The following is a 21,907-nucleotide window of genomic DNA, read 5'->3' as shown; positions in this document are numbered from 1 at the left end:
GAGGGGCAGTCCAAGGCCCGAGGGTGGCTTGGAGTACTATAGAATAGACCACAGGTGAGTCTGTATAACTCTGCGGCATTCTACACCAGATAAACTGACGACTGTGTTGGTCAATCGACACAGTAAAAACAAAGAGTAGCCGTGTGTCCTCGTCTACAGGGACGGAGAAAAAGAAAATTCTTTAAATCAATCACAGCAAAATACTCTACATCATATTGGGGCATTCGGTACCACTAGGCCATTGATGTCCCTTAGGTCTTGTACAACCCTATAGTCACCATTTGCCTTCTTTACCAGGTTAATGGGAGTATTGTAGGGCGAGACAATTTCCCTTAAGATTCCTTTCTTTAAGAAATGCTCTTTTTCTCTGTATGTAACTCCCTCTTTGTCCGTGCACCCTCCCTCTTTGTATAAAAGTTTCCCCTTTGATTTCCTGAGAAATCATTTTGATAATGTGTCTGCACTGGTGTTTGTTTAGGAATGTCAAAACATCCTGCAGCATCCTTCTCTGTCAGGTTCTGATATTTGCTGTCTTACTGTAAGTGCATGTTTAAGGCCAAGGTTTCTGAGATATGTCTGTATTAAGAGACTGTGCATGTTATACTGAACAAATCCTGCCTCTTGTGTCCAAACATCTATAAATCTTTTTTCCAGAATGCTAACACAGATTCTGCTAACTTTTGCTTGCAAGCTGTTAAGAAAAAAAATTGTTGCTGTGTGCTGGCGGCCGAAAAAGGGTTAAAACCCCTCGTATAGCGCGGCTATAGCCGCGCTGTCCCATTGATTTCAATGGGCAGGAGCGGTTTAGGAGCGGTGAATACAGCGCTCCTTCACCGCTCCAAAGAAGCGGCTGACAGGAGATTTTTTCTTCTCCTGCCAGCGCACCGCTTCAGTGTGAAAGCCCTCGGGCTTTCACACTGAACAAACAGCGGAGGCTGTTTAGGGGCGGTTTGCAGGCGCTATTTTTAGCGCAATAACGCCTGCAAACCGCCCCAGTGTGAAAGGGGTCTTACAGTTAGTGAGATATTAGCACTTGAACCCTGTTAGCATGTTTTAATTAAACGTTAGCCTCACCAATTTATGTATTGCCTTAATAAAGTGTTAACGCTCTACCCATATTTTAATTGGTAAAAACGTCCCTTAATGTCACAATACTTCAAAGACCTGGGACAGACTTGATAAGCCTCCCCTGCTCTTTGAATAAGTGACATTACTCCCTTCACATAAATAATATTTGTTATGTAAATTAAACCTTCATACAATCAGGACACTTTTGAGACATTTGTTAGTACATAAGAAGAAATTAACCTGGATACTCACCAATCCAGGGTTCCTTATAAACTCTAAAATTCTTATTCAACACTATACAGATAAATCAGCAGAAACTAAACACCAACAAACCTTAAAACAATAATTCTGGTATAAGACTTAGTTCTTTCAGACCACCAAATATTTTAGTTCTCTTTTTAGTTCTTTCTCTAAAATGACACTGAATGTCTGATTACTGCAAGGAAAAGAAAATATTTTTACTCACTGAAACAATGTCAGAATCATTCTGCCGATTACAATATGATACAAGTTATATCTTAAATTTAGAGTCAAAGCATTCATATATAAATCATTAACCGCTTGACATCCGGAGGACGTCATATGACGTCCTCGACTTTCGGGGCTTATATCTGAATGATGTCTGAGGCTACAGACATCATTCAGATACCGGCATTTTCAGCTGGCGATTCCGTACACCATAAGAACGATCATAGCGGCTGTTCCGCCGCTTGATCGTTCTTACGGGCGGCGGGAGGGGACGTCCCCCCCCTCCCGCCGCCCTCCGGTGCTACCACCGACTCACCTCAGCGATCGGTGAGTCGGATAGCGGATCCGCCGGCGCCGGATGTTCACCATAGAGATTTCCGGCGGACCAGATGGTCACCGGAGTCTCTATGATCGCTCGGAGGCCGGGCGCGATGTTATGACGTCACGCCCGGCCTCTGCATTCAAAAAAACGGCGCTGCTTCGGCTGTGAAGCGGCGATCGTTTTATTTTTTTTTTTTATTTTAGGCTTCCCAGCCTAGAGGTGAGATGTGGGGTCTTATTGACCCCATATCTCACTGTAAAGAGAACTGATCGTGTCATGTGTCATATTCCTATTACAAGGGATGTTTACATTCCTTGTAATAGGAATAAAAGTGATCAAAAAAAAAAATTTTTAAAGTGTAAAAATAAAAATTTTTAAGTAAAATTAACAATAAAAAAAAAAAAAAATTTTTTTAAAGCGCCCCTGTCCCCGTGAGCTCGCACGCAGAAGTGAACGCATACGTAAGTCCCGCCCACATATGAAAACGGTGTTCAAACCACACATGTGAGGTATAGCCGCGAACGTTAGAGCGAGAGCAATAATTTTGGCCCTAGACCTCCTCTGTAACTCAAAACATGTAACCAGTAAAAAATGTTAAAGCGTCGCCTGTGGGGATTTTTAAGTACCAAAGTTTGGCGCCATTCCACGAGCGTGTGCAGTTTTGAAGCGTGACATGTTAGGTATCTATTTACTCGGCGTAACTTCATCTTTCACACAATGCAAAAAAATTTGGCTAACTTTGCTGTTTTGTTTTGTTTTTTAAGCATGAAACAAAAAAGCATGCGTTTGAAAAATTGCTGCGCAAATACCGTGCAAGATAAAAAGTTGCAATGACTGCCATTGTATTCTCTAGGGTCTCTGCTAAAAAAACATATATAATGTTTGGGGGTTCTATCTAATTTTATAGCAAAGAAATGATGATTTTTGACATGTAGGAGCGAAGTGTCAGAAATGGCCTGGATGCGAAGTGGTTAAAAAATAAACAGTGCAGTGGAAAAGGTGTCATCTTACCTTATGACACCCGACAAATTCCACACAGACAAACATTACACAGATCGCAACAGGAAGATAAAGCAAAGAGATCGGGTTTTGTCCGGCACACCTTATCAGACTTTTTCTTATAAATACAGTACTGTATACATCATTAAGCTCTCCCAGAGCTATTTCACTGTTTACCCAAAACAAAGGCTGCAGTCTTATTCTATGGACTTCTCCTTAAAACCCACCCAGGGGTTTTTTATTGCTTCTCAGAGCAATTTTCTGCCCACCCAGGGCTTATCTTACTGTTTCTCAGAACAGTTTCTTGAAGCCCACTCAGGGCTAATCTATTGAGGTCTAAAAAACGAATTACAGGTCCCTTAAAAGGAATCGATCTCAAAATAAATCACGGCAAGAGAAAAATAAATACAAATCAAAATCACCGGACGTATTATGATCAATTCCGGGCGAGCCGCCATCTGTTGGCAAATGTAGATTGTCTAGGGATATTTATTAGACCCTCGATAAGTCTGCATAAGATGTACCTTACAATCCCCACAGGCCTGTGATATTAGCCCATTGAGACAATGATAAAAAGTCTCGCCGAGCAAATCTAATCTTGATTCTTTGGTGTGAATATTTAAAGGGGGCTTTCAGAAACTACCACCCCTTTACCGTGTCATACAAATTATCCAATCAAATACAGAAACATTTTATGACAAAAGTGAAACTAATTATTTTTAAGATATCACGTGCTTTACAGGAAACGAAACAATAAAGATAACAGGGATGTGAGAAACGAAACTAGATTACATTATACTCCTAGTAATATGTGAAATAGAGTACAGGGAAAAACACAAAATGGAAACTAAGTTATAAAATGGATGTGGTTAAGCTAAATATCCCTTCAGAAACTACCCAAATTACCCTGATCAAAAGTTTACATACCCCAGTTCTTAATACCGTGTATTGGCCCCTTTAACATCAACGATAGCTTGAAGTCTTTTGTGGTATTTGTGGATGAGGCTCTTTATCTCTCAGATGGTAAAGCTGCCCATTCCTCTTGGCGAAAAACCTCCAGTTCCTGGAAATTCTTGGACGGTCTTGCTTGAATTGCATGTCTGAGATCTCCCCAGAGTGGCTCAATGATATTGAGGTCAGGAGACTGAGATGGCCACTCTAGAACCTTCACTTTATTCTGCTGTAGCTAATGACAGGTCGACTTGGCCTTGTGTTTTTGATCATTCTCATGTTAGAATGTCCAAGTACGTCCCATGCACAGATTCCTGGCTGATGAATGCAAATGTTCCTCCAGTATTTTTTGATAACATACTGCATTCATCTTGCCATCAATTTTGACCAAATTTCCTGTGCCTTTGTAGCTCACACATCCCCAAAACATCAGCGATCCACCTCCGTGTTTCACAGTAGGAGTGGTGTACCTTTCATCATAGGCCTTGTTGACTCCTCTCCAAATGAAGCGTTTATAGTTGTGGCCAAAAAGCTCAATTTTGGTCTCATCACTCCAAATGTCTTTGTGCCAGAAGGTTTGAGGCTTGTCTCTGTGCTGTTTGGCGTATTGTAAGCGGGATACTTTGTGGCATTTGCATAGTAATGCTAAAAACTGAGAGTGGCAACAGACAAGTGCCTAGAAAGCCTCATAAAAATATGAGGATGAGTAATGGTCACTGAGTGAATTGATTATTAAAAAGTACTAGTCAGTGTGTAAATGCACCATGAAAATAAACAAAACAAAAAATTCCAATTGGTTGATGGGACACAGATATTGCTTACTATGTCCATGAGGAATAATCCAATATTGTGTGACTATATAAATGACAAGTGAATATCTCAAATACCAAAGAAAATATAATATTGTGACAAATCTGTGGCTATGGAAGATAAATCATAGCATATATAAATAAACAGTGTAAAGGTAAAAGAAATTAAACCCAAAAAATGTCCATGGCTAAACAAAAACGATATTGGTTAAAGTCCATCCATGCTAAGTAACATGCATGCAAAACGCCATAAAAGATGTCTTCAAGTGCTCAGTGAATACTGGAACAAAAACTTGCTGTAGTGAAATAGGGTGCGTAGATAGACCTCCACCTCTCAAAAAAATGCTGCCTCTTACCAGAGAAAATTGGTCTCTTAATTATAGGAGACCTGAAGGGCGGATGGCTACAACCCCAGCCAGGGATCTGTATAGCAGGCACTTAGCGTCCGTATCCAGGAACTCTCTCCACCACTCACATCAGCATAGATAGGGTGTTCCCCATGGAAAAAATAAAGTGCTCCACATAGCATAAAATCCAGCGTTTTATTGAGTATAAAAGTAAAGATTGCACTTACAAAATCGTTGTCATAAAAAGCATATAGGAAAAGCCGGCCGGCTCCAAGGTAACCCGTGTCTTCCGGGTATTCGAATCGCGGTGTCGTCGGGACGTAGCTCCTCCTCCCTACGTCGTTTCGTCACAACAGGACGTGGTCACGGGATGCGAGCAACGTCCCGATGCACCGCTTAAATAGACACATTAACAGCATCACATTACTAAAAACGAAATGAAAGCGCCATCTTGTTTAAGGGAAACGGTATGGGCAAGTACAAAACACTACCTTTTATAATAGATGTTCGAGGCAAAATGAAGGTATATAAACAGTCCCTATCAAGACTGTCAAAACCAAACGTATATAGCCAAAAATTAAAGGACTGCTAGTGTAACAGATTCATTGATAAAAGAAAAAAAGAAGAAAAAAAGAGGGAAAATCCACGCAATCCCCATATATTTAAAGGGTTGTTCATATAAATAGATGTGTATATATTGCATACACATAATTCTGTACCAGAATCAAGTGTGCAGAAAGAAAAAATTCATGATTTTGACATCATATACGGAAAAATAATAATAAAAGATTAAATAAATGGGTCAGAATAAACAATAAAAAATATAAAATATATACGTATATAAGATGTTTGAGAAAAATTTGAGAAAAAATCTATAATTAAGGTACCGTTTCCCTGAAATGAGAGGGCACTCAAACTACGGCAATTCATAAAAAATTAATATTACCATAAAAACATATTGGTTACATATATCCCATATATGTCTAAAAAATAAATTAAAAAAAAAAAAAAAAAAAAAAAAGAGTAAAAGGAAGACTGATGTTGATGTTGACTAAATAAACCCCCACTCCCTAAGAATTATCTATAAAGGCGTTAACATCGACATCGATGTTAAGACCAAAGGGGGTATATGACTTCAATTTGTGGACCCAGGCGGATCGGATTAAAGCGGAATTGCACAGATGTTGTCACATTTCGGAATCAGGCACAAATCTTGACCCAGAGGTTTGTCGCCAAGGGCTACTCCCCAGATTTTGTGGCCAGCACATTGGATCAGGTTGAGAAAGTGGACCGCAAAGATCTACTTGTGGAGCGAGCTAGAGATCCGATAGATGCTTCGTTTCGTTGCCCTTTTGTCACCGATTTTACCTGCCAACACTTCAAAGTTAAACGTATTATTAACAAATATTGGCATATCCTTAAAAATGATAGGGTGCTGGCATCTATTTTGCCAGCTAAACCGCAAGTGGTGTTCAGGGGGGCACCTTCACTTAAAGACAAAGTGGCACCCAATGTTTTTGACCCCCCAATTTCAAGGCCTAGTTTCTTCTCTGAGCTGACAGGATACTTCCAATGTAGGAGGTGTCAGGTTTGTTCGCTAAATGGTTGTAGGAGTAGAAGAACGACGAACTTTACCTCCACTTGAACACGCAAACCCTTCACCATTGAGCCCTTCATCACATGCTCTACCACGGGGGTGGTCTACTTGCTGCAGTGCCCGTGTGGCCTGCAGTATGTGGGCCGTACTAAGAGACCCCTGCAGGTGAGATTAAACAAGCATATTAATAATATTAGGAGAGGGTTTACAAAATACTCCGTGTCAAAACATTACCTGATAGCTCACAGTCGAGACCCCACAGGTACCATTTTTTTGGGGATAGACAAATTTAAGCCCCATTGGAGGGGTAGTGCCCTGGTGCGTAGCATCTCCAGATTAGAGATGGCCTGGGTCCACAAATTGAAGTCATATACCCCCTTTGGTCTTAACATCGATGTCGATGTTAACGCCTTTATAGATAATTCTTAGGGAGTGGGGGTTTATTTAGTTAACATCAGTCTTCCTTTTACTCTTTTTTTTTTTTTTTAATTTATTTTTTAGACATATATGGGATATATGTAACCAATATGTTTTTATGGTAATATTAATTTTTTATGAATTGCCGTAGTTTGAGTGCCCTCTCATTTCAGGGAAACGGTACCTTAATTATAGATTTTTTCTCAAATTTTTCTCAAACATCTTATATACGTATATATTTTATATTTTTTATTGTTTATTCTGACCCATTTATTTAATCTTTTATTATTATTTTTCCGTATATGATGTCAAAATCATGAATTTTTTCTTTCTGTACACTTGATTCTGGTACAGAATTATGTGTATGCAATAGATACACATCTATTTATATATACAACCCTTTAAATATATGGGGATTGCGTGGATTTTCCCTCTTTTTTTTCTTCTTTTTTTCTTTTATCAATGAATCTGTTACACTAGCAGTCCTTTAATTTTTGGCTATATACGTTTGGTTTTGACAGTCTTGATAGGGACTGTTTATATACCTTCATTTTGCCTCGAACATCTATTATAAAGGTAGTGTTTTGTACTTGCCCATACCGTTTCCCTTAAACAAGATGGCGCTTTCATTTCGTTTTTAGTAATGTGATGCTGTTAATGTGTCTATTTAAGCGGTGCGTCGGGACGTTGCTCGCATCCCGTGACCACGTCCTGTTGTGACGAAACGACGTAGGGAGGAGGAGCTACGTCCCGACGACACCGCGATTCGAATACCCGGAAGACACGGGTTACCTTGGAGCCGGCCGGCTTTTCCTATATGCTTTTTATGACAACGATTTTGTAAGTGCAATCTTTACTTTTATACTCAATAAAACGCTGGATTTTATGCTATGTGGAGCACTTTATTTTTTCCATGGGGAACACCCTATCTATGCTGATGTGAGTGGTGGAGAGAGTTCCTGGATACGGACGCTAAGTGCCTGCTATACAGATCCCTGGCTGGGGTTGTAGCCATCCGCCCTTCAGGTCTCCTATAATTAAGAGACCAATTTTCTCTGGTAAGAGGCAGCTTTTTTTGAGAGGTGGAGGTTTATCTACGCACCCTATTTCACTACAGCAAGTTTTTGTTCCAGTATTCACTGAGCACTTGGAGACATCTTTTATGGCGTTTTGCATGCATGTTACTTAGCATGGATGGACTTTAACCAATATCGTTTTTGTTTAGCCATGGACATTTTTTGGGTTTAATTTCTTTTACCTTTACACTGTTTATTTATATATGCTATGATTTATCTTCCATAGCCACAGATTTGTCACAATATTATATTTTCTTTGGTATTTGAGATATTCACTTGTCATTTATATAGTCACACAATATTGATTATTCCTCACGGACATAGTAAGCAATATCTGTGTCCCATCAACCAATTGGAATTTTTTGTTTTGTTTATTTTCATGGTGCATTTACACACTGACTAGTACTTTTTAATAATCAATTCATTCAGTGACCATTACTCATCCTCATATTTTTATGAGGCTTTCTAGGCACTTGTCTGTTGCCACTCTCAATTTTTAGCGAGACTTTTTGATTTTTATTAGATTTACGGTTTACTACTTTTTAGTCGCAGCTCATGTTAATCAGTGTAAGCGCAGTATTTGTTTTTTACATTTGCATAGTAATGACTTTCTTCTGGCGACTCGACCATGCATCCCATTTTTCTTCAAGTGCCTCCTTATTGTGCATCTTGAAACAGCCACACCGCATGTTTTCGGGGAGTCCTGTATTTCACCTGAAGTTATTGGTGGGTTTTTCTTTGCATCCTGAACAACTTTCCTGGCAGTTGTGGCTGAAATCTTAGTTGGTCTACCTGACCGTGGTTTGGTTTCAACAGAACCCCTCATTTTCCACTTCTTGATTAGAGTTTGAACACTGCTGATTGGCATTCTCAATTCCTTGGATATCTTTTTATATTCCTTTCAACTACCTTTTCCCGAAGATCCTTTGACAATTCTTTTGCTTTCCCCGTGATCGAGAATCCAGAAACGTCAGTGCAGCACTGGATGAAAGATGCAGGGGTCTGTCAGGAGTCCAGAAACTCATTGACCTTTTATACACACATACACACACACACTAATTACAAGCAAACAGATGACAGGTGAGGATAGTTACCTATAATAGCCATTCAAACCAAAAATCATCAGGGTATGTAAACTTTTGATCAGGGTCATTTGGATAGTTTCTGTTGCCATTATGATTTAAAAAGAGTAAACACAGTTGATTGATAACAAATTGCTTCAGCTAAACACTAACCATGAGTGTAGAAAAAGTGTTTTGTATTATCATTCATATTCTCTGAAAAATAGCCAAGAAATCTGGTATGTAAACTTATGAGCACAACTGTATATATGTGTGTGTGTGTGTGTGTGTGTGTGTGTATATATATATATATATATATATATATATATATATATATATATATATATATATATTTTATACACACACACACACTCACCTGACACTTTATTAGGTCCACCTGTTCAATTTTTTGGTAACAGAAATTGCTAATCAGCAAATCAATGCATTTAGGCATCTAGGAGGTGGTGAAGATGACAACTGTATGTGCCCAGCTCAAATTTCATGAATTGGGTTTACATCCACTTTAAGCTCGGCAAAACTCATCAATTTGCCCTCAGACATAATATGTTTCAATGCTTCGGCACCTCAAGTATTCCAGATTTGTGGATCTGGCAGGGCACCCAAAGGGAAAGGTAGAATTGGCCCTTAGGGGCATGTGAGGAGAGACAGGGGAGCAATACCATGCTCTTGCCTTACTCCAGACTATGATAGTGGTTTTCATCAGACAGGTGAGCGAAGAATGAGCACGAGTACCACGAAGAACCAAATTCCTGAGAGTGGCACAAGACCCTACGATTGCAGCCTCCACAGTAACTGCTGGATTGTCCTCTGACTGAGAGGATAACCACCGCACGGTGACAAAAATTGTTACCCAATAGTACAACCGAAAGTCTGGGAGGGATAGGCTCCCTTGGGTGAGTTGTAGGGTCTTTTTGGCAAGGCGAGAAGTTTTTCCTGTTCAAAAGAGAGAGGTTCAAAATAAATCTTGATTCACACATACATTTCTAATGCGTTTATCTTTTTTTCCCCCCTTTAATGCTGGTTCTAGAGAGTGATTGGAATATATACAGTGCAGTGTGGCCCTGTGACCAGATGGATGTTCTGAAGCGTCATAGCTTACTTTGCAGTATTGTGCAGGAAGCATTGTGTAAAAGTATGTACAGCATGTGCTTTGAAGTCCTTCAAAATCTACCGGGTTTTAAGGAATCCCAAGGTAATTTTATTCTGTAATGCATTAAGTTCTTTAAAAAAAAATGGTAAGTATGAAAGTTGTCCATTAAAGCAGAACTCTGGGCAAAAATGTGATTACATATGTGTACAGGTGCTTCCATACCATTTCAAATAATTTGTTGGTCTTGCAGAGCAAAGTCCACCTGTCTGTGAGAAATCCAGCTTTATTTGTTCAGCGAATAGCCCTCTGTCCCCCTCCTATCCTGTTTACAAGACTGGTGACTGATGTGTCTTCTATCCCCTCAGCCACTGGGCTTGTTCAATCCCCCATGTATTTTTTAGTAAAGGCAGGGGACACATAATCACACTGCTGCTCACTGCAGTGGGTGGAGGAATGAGTCTCGGACTCCCAGTCTGATCCACCCACTATGCTGTGTAATTGGATGGTCTGGCCACTGAACTTTTGGTCTGTCCGACCTCCTATGACCAGACTGTCCCCTGGCAGACCAGGATATGCGTGGCTCAGAGAAAGCAAGCCTTAGCACATCCACTCCCCATACTGCACTGTGGGGAAACAATGTACAGAGTACAGACATAAAATGAGAGCAAAGCAGGGTAAAGCAATGTGGGTGGGCAGAGTCCGAAGTCTTTGTGCAGCACACAATCCCACAGTCCCGCCCAAAACTATTCTATATCAAAGGGCATGCTGGGATGTATAGTCTCAGTGAGCGGCAACAAGCACTAATAGAAAGTGGCATTGCCGCTTCTGAGACACCTCCCCCTGGACCCTGTGGATTTAGAAACTTTCAGCGCAGAATGATGACATCACAGCTTTTAAAACTGAGTTTTATACAAAGTACAGTTTAGATCAATACAATGTCAGCAGTTTTGCTTAACTGATTATACTGGACTACTTTGCAAATTTAATCACAATCCTGGAGTTCTTGTTTAATGATGCTTGACTGTAGAGCTTCAAAAAATGTATTTACTAATTTATTTTAGTTTGTCATTTCTATCGGGTGTTTTTAATTATGTTTGGTCATTTTTAACTCTGCTTATGCTCTGTGCTGTAATAAGAATACCAGACTTCCAATATTGGTCAGTCGAGAATTGACCCTCAGAATTAATAGGTTTTAATCAACATGCATGCCACTTGGGTGGGCCATTCAGGCAATCTATTCAAATTAGGGTATGTGGGTTCAACTTTTTTTTTTTTCTACTTAAAGTACAAAGGATTATTGAAATATTCAAAAACTTTTCACCCTACTGATCAAAAACAATATGTTTAGCTATCATTTGCTGCAATCATTTTAAATCCACAGGTAGCCATATTTTCTAATTATTCTGTCAAGCATTTATGGGCAGTTTTAGGGTAGGTGATGCAGGTTTAATTGGTCAGAACTTCCTGTATGTTTACTGTGTCACACTGAATGTCGGTATTCCTAAGTTTGTTAGGAAGGAGAAAATATATCAATATCAACAGCTCAATAATACTAAGAAATCTGTTTTTAAAGTGTTAATATTATTTAAAAAAATAAAAATAAAGCCAATACATATATTACGGCTTAAAATTACTGATTTATGATTTATTAATCATGTATGACCGCAAATTTTGATTTCAAACAGCCATTACACCAGTGTTATAGTACCAAACTATTTGATTTGCTGAAGCTTAATTAATCATAGTTAAAGTGTAATTAAACCCCAAAACTGTATGTGTGTCTCTTTCTTTATATGTTTTAAACCTGTGTGCAGAATCTTGTAACAGCAAATCTTTTCTTCCTATTAGTAAATACCTAGTTGATTGCCAGTTCCACAGGCTCCCTTACTGTGTCTGGCAACGATATAGCAGCCACTTTTTTGACTGCTGTGTTGCCACACTCATTGCGCATATCCAGCCAGCTCCCCTCCTGTAAAGCTTATTCACTTCTGTTCCCTCTGTGGAAGCCACCCCACATGATTATTTCTGCTTGCTTGAGAGGCGGCTCCACAGGTTGAACGCCTGGTGCCTGCTTCCATCCTGTCTGTCTCTGTCCCTCCTCAGCCCACCACTCAGGCAAGTTAACCCTTACTGTAGCCAGCTCCTATATTGATGGTCTTTCTTCTCTCCCTTTATGTGCCTGTGTGACAAACCTGGCTCTGACAGGACTGCCTCCTCATCTCCTATCAGCCAAGGGAAAGAGACAGGCATTGCATGGCATTTGGCTATTGCAGAAGCCTTTCTAATTGTTTTCTTTCTCATCCAGCTACCAGTATGCCTCATGCTTTTTACATTACACCTAAGCACCCAGGCAGATAACATTTTTGAGGCCCCCCACATACACACGTGTACAAATGTAACGTGTACACCAGAATGAGAGCAATAATTTTAGCAACAGAGCTCCTGCGTAGCTATAATCTGATTACCTGTAGGGGCTTTTAAAGTGTCGTCTGTGGAAAAAATAGGATACTGAAATTTGTCGCCATTTCATGGACATACACAAGTTTTAGACTCGAAATGTAGGGTATTAACTCGGCGCGACCTAATCTTTTATATTTTACCAAAAAATTGGGTATTGCCTTTGTGTGCCTTAAAATCAACTTTAGTCTATTTTTTTAACTGAAATTTTGTGTTTCCTAGACCTTTGGGCTAATATTGTGTAACATAAAAACTGGAACTACCACTGTTTTATTCTCTAGGATGCCTGCTTTCAGAAAATGATATTTTGGGGGTTTATGCAATCTTAAACATGTGCAAAAAAATACATAACCAGCTCTGGCAGCGAAAGGATTAAACCACTTCCTGCCCATAGGACATCATATGATGACCTTACTCCAAACTCGAGTTTTCACTCCCTGTCCTCTCCTGGTTTCCTTAATTTATATCTTTCTGTGTCTCTTCACACTAGAACCTAGAAGCCTTCTGTGTCCTTCAGATTAAGGTTTCATTGACCCAGTTTCTGTGGCAGAACAGTTCCGATGGTTTTACTCCAACCTATTCACTGCTCTGAAAACAAAAGGGGGCATTCACTCCATTTTGAATCTTAAGGCTCTAAATGTTTACATGCGAGTCCAAAATATTTGGGTGAAATCCACCAGATCTGTTGATGCCTAGTCCACCAACAAGACCCTCTGGCTTCTGTAGACATTAGGCATGCTTTTGCATGTGCCCATCTTTCCAATACTTCAGAAATTTCTATGCTTTGCCATGCCACGGGGACCCTGCACCAATTTGTAGCCTCTTTTCTGCATCTCCACTGTTCACCAAGGTGCTGGCTCCAGTGTTATGCCTGTTATGTTCTCATGGCATCTTCATTGTGGGATATTTAGGCTCCTCTTGAGGAAACAGTCCTGTAAGGGCTCTGTCAGACAACATATCTCTAGCTGTCCAGACATTTGAGGTTTGTGCGAGTCCTGAATCATTACAAATTGTTGATGGAATGGACTTAACACTTGTAGTATCTAGGTATGGTCCTAGACATGTTTTAGGCCAGAGTTTTCCTTTCACAGGACAAATTTCAGGTTTGCCTGTGTTAAATTTGAACACTTCAGTCAGAAGGCATTCGTGCCACTGCTTCTGCATGTAAATCTTGTGGCTGAACAGTGGAGGCCCGTAATGCAGGGGCGCCGCCCCCCACCCCCATCCATGCATCTGACCCCTTAATCTACGTGCGGGGCGCTGGACGCATGGATTCCAATAGGTTTTTTTTTTTTTTTTTTTGAAGCACGTGTTTAGAGCCAGCGGCTCTAATAGGCTTTAAAAAAGGGTGGGCTCGGAGCGCAGAACACTGCTCCCCGAGCCCACCCAGTTGTATGACAATAGCGAATGTATATTCGCTATTGTCGCACTGATTTTCCTCCCGGTCAATCAGGAAGTGGGTCTGAGACCCATTTCCCGATTGACTGAAAGGAGAAGCGTTCCAATTGGCCTGGAAGGAGGAGATGCACGGCGGAAGCCATTGCCCAGAGGGAAACGCTGCCAGCGCCATAGATGAGGTAAGTGCTAGGCTCGTAACCGACCGCCTGGGGGTGCGGGTGACCCAGCCGACCAGGGGGGTGGCTGTGGGTGCACTATTAGTACCAATATTAGTGTCCTCAGTAACAGTGTTAACATGACTCTAGAATGCTGTCATAAAAGTCAGCAGCCTTTCTCAACCAGTGTCATGGAACCCCAGAGTTCCCCAGCGATTCTGAGCAATTTCTGCCCCTCAGTTGTCGCTACCACCACTGATCGTTTTAGTTATCTTTTAAGGCCCCTTTCACACAGGCGCCTCTGTGCAGCAGATTCCAATTGCTCATCGGGGGATCGCCTGAAAAACTGACAGGTGGACCTGACCGGACAGGCCTTGTGAAAGGGCTCTAAGGATGCATTCTTCCCACTGATCACCAGTAAGAATTATTCTTCCCACTGACCACCAGTGTAAGGAGCATTCTTTCCACTGACCACCAGTGTAAGGAACAATCTTTCCTCTGACCACCTGTATATAGAGCATTCTTCCCACTGACAACCAATAAAGGGAGTATTCTTCCCATTAACTACCAGGGTAAGTGAGCCATTCTTCACAGACCACTAATGTAACAGAGCACTACACTAACCACCAATGTGTAAGAGCGACTCTTCCACTGACCATTAATGTAACTGTGCACTTTTACACTGACCACCAATATGATAGAGCACTAGATTTCTTGGCCTGCACTTCTTTTCTGACCATTAAATGTTTAATTTAAATATTACTTGTCATATAGACAGGGACTTGCTGTTCATGGTAATATACCATGAGTAGATATTATTGGCAGGGGTTCTTCAAGACCTGCAAGTTATTTTAAGCATTCCCCAATTTTAAATCGGTTGAGAGAGACTAGTTTAAAGGAAAAGAAAGCAATATCGGTAACTGGCAACTAATAAGAAAAGATTAAAATGGGCAAAAGAACACTGACTCTAGGTGGTAGATGACTAAATAGGAGTTGGGAACAAATGGGTCATTGAGGTGTTTGGATGAAGGAAAAGAAAATATATGAGTACTTAAAGCGTAGTTCCAGACGATTTGTTTCTAAGTTTATTAAAAGTCAGCAGCTACAAAAAAGTGTAGCTGCTGACTTATACTTTTTTTTTTTTTTAAACAATAGATTTTTATTGGTTTTCACATTGTTTACAGAATATCATGCATTATGTACAGTTCACATTTGTACAAAATGATCGACATATGAGGACCTTAGTAGAATAAGGATGTTTGAGCTACTTACATAGATACTAAGTCCATCCTTAACAGGAGGTCATGCCTGTCACCCCAGTTGGGTTCACACTTCTGCTGGACTGTTAAGAGGTAGCCCACTCTGGACCTTAATGAGGATCCCTGGAGATACACTGCAAAGTAAGCTCTCTTCAAGCCTTGACATTAACCAGCAACAAACATATAGTGTCTTTTCTATTGCAAAGTAGACATTACCTAACAAACATACTGAGGTTAAGAGGCTCAGGGTTTAATATTGTGTGCCTCATAATTGGCCATACCTATCTTTGGATTATACCACTAGATGATAATGAGTCTGTGCAAAAGTATCAGAAAATATTAAGCGAGTTTCATAAATGTGAGGAGGCAGACTTAGAGGTCCGCCAATCTCCCAATGTTTGTGGAAGCTCGGGGCTCTTCTCTCCGTATAATCAAGCATTTTTTCCATAGTATATTGAGCATTTACCCTAGATATAACTTCTTCAATTTTGGGAGGTGATTCAGAGCGCCTTTCCTTTGCTATTGAAATGCGTGCAGCGAACAATATGTGGATAACTACTTTTCTCATTAATGGAGGGAATTTCTCAATACCTAAGCTTAGTAAAGCAAAAGCAGGGCTGAGGGCATAACTGGTTTTGGTGATATTTAGAATGAGGGACTGGACTTTTGTCCAGAAAGACTGTATAGCTATACAGTTCCAAAATATATGGTGTAGGCTACCTGTAGTTTGGCAGTTTCTCCAACAGAGAGATGGTATACTAGGATTCATTTTGTTTAGCCGGAGCGGTGTAATGTACCATCTATGTAAGAGCTTTTGCACATTGTCCCAGTGATCCACACAAGTTGAGGATCTGTTATTATATTTTATAGCTTCATGCCATTGATACATAGAGAATTCTTTTTGCAGTTCGTGTTGAATCAGAGCAGGCGTGGAGAAGTGTTCCCCCAATTTACTCCAGGCTTGGACCAAGAAGTTAGGGATTAGGTATTCGTAGGTCTCTAGTGGGATTTTTATTTTCCTAAATGGGGTGTCAGTAAAGTGATTATTTACTAAGGAGGACCAGGCATCAATAGTGGCTTGAATGGTTTGGTACGGTGGGGCTTTTGGTTTGTGTTAAATACAGGCAGCCATTGCCAGTGCAGGGAGGTCATGACCAGGTGTAACCGTGCGTTCAATATCTGACCATCGGTTGTCTATTTGACAGGTGAACCTGTAACGCATTTGGTCCAATACCGCAGCTCTATAGTATATGTGTGCGTTAGGTAGACCAATGCCACCTAGATGTTTAGGTTTGTAAAGTTGTGCTAAGGCAACTCTGGGTTCCCCCTCCCCCCATATAAATTTTTTTAAACAGACCTCTAGTTCGGTAAAAAATGTCCGGGGAACTGGGATGGGCAGCGTTCTGAAATGGTATAGGAGTTTAGGCAATACTTGCATTTGGTATGCTGCTATCCTCCCCAACCATGTGAGGTTAGAGTATTGATTTGGTTTAGTTCCTCTTCAATTTTAGCTAATTATGGAGGATAGTTACTTGAGTAAATTTTGGAGGATGAGTAAGTCAGCTGCACACCAAGGTATGTAATTGAGGGGGGTCCCAATTGCAAGGGAAAATATTTTTTAATCTAGTTTTTTCTTCGTTTGGTATGTTGAGTGTAAGGGCGTAACATTTGGATGTGTTGCTGACTTTTACTTTTAATAAACAGACACTCACCTGTCCCATGATGCAGCCATGTGGCCGCCCAAAGGCTCCTTTTTCTCCCTCGCCTCCCCCCGTTGCCAGCATCACAAGTGTGGACACCCAGCTGTGACAGCTTGCGGCTTCATAGCCAGGTGCTCACTGCGCATCTCGCTTTGCCGCCTCAGTGGCTGGGCAATCTTCTGGGACCTGTGACGTGTGCCAGAAGATTGCAGGAGGGGGAGAGGAGATCTTCCGCTCGAGTCACCTAGGCGGTACCCACTCTACCCCTACCCCCAAAAAAATGCCATGCCAAATGCGGCATGTTAGGGGGTGAGGAGTGCTTAAAGCAGAAGTTCCACTTTTGGGTGGAACTCCACTTTAAATTGGTTGTAAAGGCAGAAGGTTTTTTTTTTTTTTTTTATCTTAATGCATTCAGATAAAAAGCCTTCTGTGTGCAGCAGCCCCCCTAATACTAACCTGACCACCATCTTGATCCAGCGATGTTGCACGAGACTCAGCTGTCTGGGACTCTCACTCATCATTAGCTAAGACAGCAGTGAAGCGCCATTGGCTCCTGCTGCTGTCAGTCAAAGTCAGTGAGCCAATGAGGAGAGGGGGCGGGGCCAGGCCTTGGCTCCGTGTCTGAATGGACACAGGGAGTTATGGCTTGGGTGCCCCCATAGCAAGCTACTTGCTGTGGGGGCTCTCAACAGGAGGGAAGGGCCAGGAGCGCCAAAGAGGCACCCGGAAAGAGGAGGATCTGGGCTGCTCTGTGCAAAAACACTACAACAGAGCAGGTAAGTATAACATGTTTGTTATTTTTAACCAAAATAAAGACTTTAGTATGTTGTAGATTCCATCATGCAGCAGGACAGCGATCCAAAGCATTTTTCTAAGCTGTGCAAAGCCTGGTGAAGACACAGGAAGGTACAATACTATCTTTGATGGATTTGATGCGCAGTCACCAAATTTAAACACTATTGCGTCCTTGTAGGAAGAGCTTCACTCTAGAAAGAGAAAAAGGTCTTGGAAACCAGTCACTTGTAGAAAGAGCTACAGAATGTGAGGGTTGAAATGCGTGTTGTGAATGCCTTTAAAAACTATATATTGCAACTATTTGCAACTCTCGCTCCCCATGTTGAAGCCTAACTAAACCCAAAATAAAAATGTAATATATTGTAGCTTAGCAATATTTGGTGGCTGCGTTTTTTTTTTTTTTGGTGATTGGTCAGTAACACACCTCCTGTCTTAGGCTGGATTCACACCTATGCAGTTTTAGTGCTTTTTGCATTTTGCAGATTTGCACTAGAGTCCATTTAACATTGTTTCCTATGGAACACGATCTGTAGTGCAAATCTGCAAACTGCAAAAAGCACAAAAATTCATAGGTGTGAATCCTGCCTTAGGATTGCTACATTCACTCCACTGCATGTATGGAGGAGCAACATAGCTACCCTTGGACAGTAGCAAAACAATGCTTTCAAAAAAAAAGAAGAAAAAAAAAAGCTTTCTTAGGCTGATGACCCATGATAAGTGCTTGAACCCCCTAGATAGTTAAAACCAATTAAAAGGCAAAAATGGCAATAGCCCATGTGATCAAAAGTAAACAATGAAAATTGTGCAATATGGGGTAAATGCACCAAACTTATATAATACTGGTGAGTATGAACCAAAGTAACCAAACAAAAGGCACCTACTAAGATGGTACAATAAGCAAAAAAAATAATGTTGAAGTTGGTCACATTCATACACCGTAAAAGCATAAATCCTCAGCAAAAAGTAAATCCAAAGGGAATATAATATACAGAAGATCATCCCAAGGAAACACATCTAGTCACAAAAAGTACAGTATATTATTTAATAGGCTCAAGTCAGCATTCTTTAAAAAACTGGACATTTGGGAACTGTGGTAATTCTTTACAACTATAAAAGAGAGGCCATACACACCTTAAGCCTGTGTCTTGAGCACTGGGTATATAAAAACAATAAAACAGCATGCAACGTGCAAAGATGAGTAGTAAAACCTATTATTTAACCACTTGCTGACCGCCTTCCGCAGATATACTGCAGCAAGGCGGCTCAGCTACACAATCCGCCATACCTGTACATCGCTTGGGGGCAGGGGGTGCACGCGTCCCAGCGGTGATCGGATTAGCTTCAGAACCGATCAGTCTACAGGTCTAGGCCAGTGATTTCTCAATAAAGGTTTAACACTTTGATCGCCCCCAGTTAACCCTTTCACTCCCTGTCACGGTGTGCCTATTATAGTGTACGGATATTTTTTCTGATCACTGTATTAGTGTCACGAGCAAAGCTAGTTAGAGTCAACGTCAGTCTTGTATAGCGTCAGGGTACCCGCTATATATTCCCTAATAAAGGTTTAAACCCCTGATCGCCCCCAGTTAACCCTTTCACTCCCTGTGCCATTGGTATAGTGTACAGATCTCTTTTCTGATTACTGTATTAGCGTCACGGGTGACATCAGTTAGGTGTAAGCGTCAGTTGGTGGTAGCATCAATTCCAGAGAGCGTCAGATTTTAACCCTTTGATTGCCAGTTGCACTAACACGCGCACACACACCATACACCTCCATTATCAGTTTAACAATATAGCAGGTCTGCCATTGTACCATATATATCTAACCTGAACATCGTATATTAGTGTGTCACGTAGCAACTTAGAACTTAAATCCCCCCTCCCCGCCCTGCACTGTTCCCAACTGGTGCTGGCAATCAACCCAAACTGCCAACAATTAACAAACAATGTCCAACCTGTGAAAAGAGCGTTAAAGAGCAATAATAAAGTTAGGACAGTAGCTAGTGCTGGTGTGCTCCAGCAGTAAATGAATAAGGAGGATATGTGTAGCAGAGCAGTGTCCATCCTTTTCCAGCACAGGTTGCATAGTGTTGTACGTGGGGCGAAACTTCGCTGTACAACGTAACACATTATAGGACTATGCTTACTTAGTGTAGTGAGCTCTCTAGTGGGCTGTTATCTTCCGCTGGGAAGTACTGATAAACATGGAAATATCCAAGTAAGGATGGTGGAAGTAGGCTGACTCTATAGTGAGGCATGGAATCAGAAGTCATCTTCAGCAAAGGAAAGGGTAGGACAGGTGTGGGTCTATCATTGCAGATATGGGGCAGCAGTGGCCCCTGGTGGTAGCTATGATGCAGTGGTGAGGGAATATTTGCAGAGTATATGTCTGCAAACTTGCAGTTTAAGTACCAAGTGTTTCTGTGTCCAAGGGGAGCAGATATCGGGCAACAATATAAGAGAGCAGTCAGCTTCTTCTTTATTGTGAAAGGAGTTGGGTGGGAATCAGGGCATGAGAAAAAAAAGGGTAAATTGCATTGTTACTTATCTAGGTGCTTCTCTCTGTGCAAGCCAGGCAATTGCCGCATCAGGATCTTCAAAGAAATGCACTCTGTCTTCTCCCTCCAATCAGGAACGTGCAGGGAACAGCATTGCATATTTTATGTGCTTGATGCAAAGGCGTCTTTTGGCTTCCGTGAAGGTCTTGCGTCAGCGCTGTACTTCTGCAGAAAAGTCCGGAAAGACCGCAATCATCTTGTTTCCAAAAGGAATATTCCCTTTCTCTCTGCTTAATCACAGAATAGTGTCTCTGTCTTTGAAGTTGAGGAATTTTGCAATTAAAGTGTGAGGCGGTGCCCCGGCCAATGGCGGTCTCCCAGACATACGGTGCGCTCATTCGACAACGAACGTAGGGGAGCATGCCTCTTTGCCATATGTGTCGCAAAGTAGTCGTTCAAGGAATGAGGGGGGGTCTTTTCCCTCGACCCCCTCAGGCAGGCCAATGAATCTAAGATTGCAGCTCGGAGTCTGTTCTGCTTCCCACAACAGCATGTAGATACCCGACTTAAACTGGGGGAGAGAGCCTGCTTGAGGTCCAATGAATTGCTTGCAGTGAGATGGAAAGACAATCAGAACTTTTTCACACAGACACGGCAGTCCAAATTACAACTGTGACTGGTGTTGAGAAGCCCCTCTGTGTCCACGAATACAACCTTAAAATGGGAGGGGTGGACTTCAATGACCAGATGATGGCGCTGTACTTAGTTGCCTGTAAGGCCAGGCGCTGGTACAAAAAAGTGTCTGTATACTTTCAATTGGCTCTGTTCCTTGCTTATGTACTATACAAAGCGTCTGGATGAACTGGATCCTTCCTAAAATTCCAGGAAGAGATTATCACAGTCCTTCTGTTTCCAGAAGGTGCTGTGGCCCAAATTCCCAATCCAAATACAGTGAGCCTACCCAAAGAGCACCCCAAAGAAGATGTTGTGTCTGTAGAAAACGCGGACATAGGCACGACTCCCGCTATTATTATCCCCCCTGTCTTGACCAACCTGGTTTCTGCATCAGGGACTGTTTCCTTCCCTACCACGCACTAGTGGAGTATTAGCATAGGGTGCAGCATGGCACAGTCCTAGGGCACACTATCACACAGGGTCTCGAAAGATGAGATGGCCATCGTATTTTGAGAGACCCTAAGCTGGAACGTTCAAAGTTATAACAAAAGTATAAAAAAAAATTTTTTTAAATAGTTGTTGTTTTATTATTCTTCTCTCTCTATTGTTCTGCTCTGTTTTACTGTATTTTATGCTTTGGTGTAATGTTTTATTGTTAAGTCTTTCATCGTGTTTGCTTTGCAGGTTTGTCATTCTACTGTTAGGCTGCATTCACATCTGAGCTTAGATTCTTTAAGTGCTTTT

At 41.3% G+C, this 21,907-nt stretch overlaps 1 protein-coding gene across 1 annotated transcript in view; it reads left to right on the top strand.

Annotated features, from left to right (window-relative positions):
• Positions 1-21,907, top strand: part of TOPAZ1 (testis and ovary specific TOPAZ 1) — a 206,689-nt gene that overhangs the window by 122,712 nt on the left and 62,070 nt on the right. The window contains exon 5 of the mRNA XM_073632756.1: positions 10,164-10,328. Within this exon, the coding sequence (XP_073488857.1) occupies positions 10,164-10,328 (165 nt within the window). The remainder of the gene's footprint in view (positions 1-10,163; positions 10,329-21,907) is intronic.

Source organism: Aquarana catesbeiana, linkage group LG05, assembly GCF_042186555.1.
Source record: "Aquarana catesbeiana isolate 2022-GZ linkage group LG05, ASM4218655v1, whole genome shotgun sequence".
Lineage (NCBI taxonomy): Eukaryota > Metazoa > Chordata > Amphibia > Anura > Ranidae > Aquarana > Aquarana catesbeiana.
The sequence above is the reverse complement of the archived record's forward strand: the minus strand, read 5'-3'. Positions and strand labels throughout refer to the sequence as shown.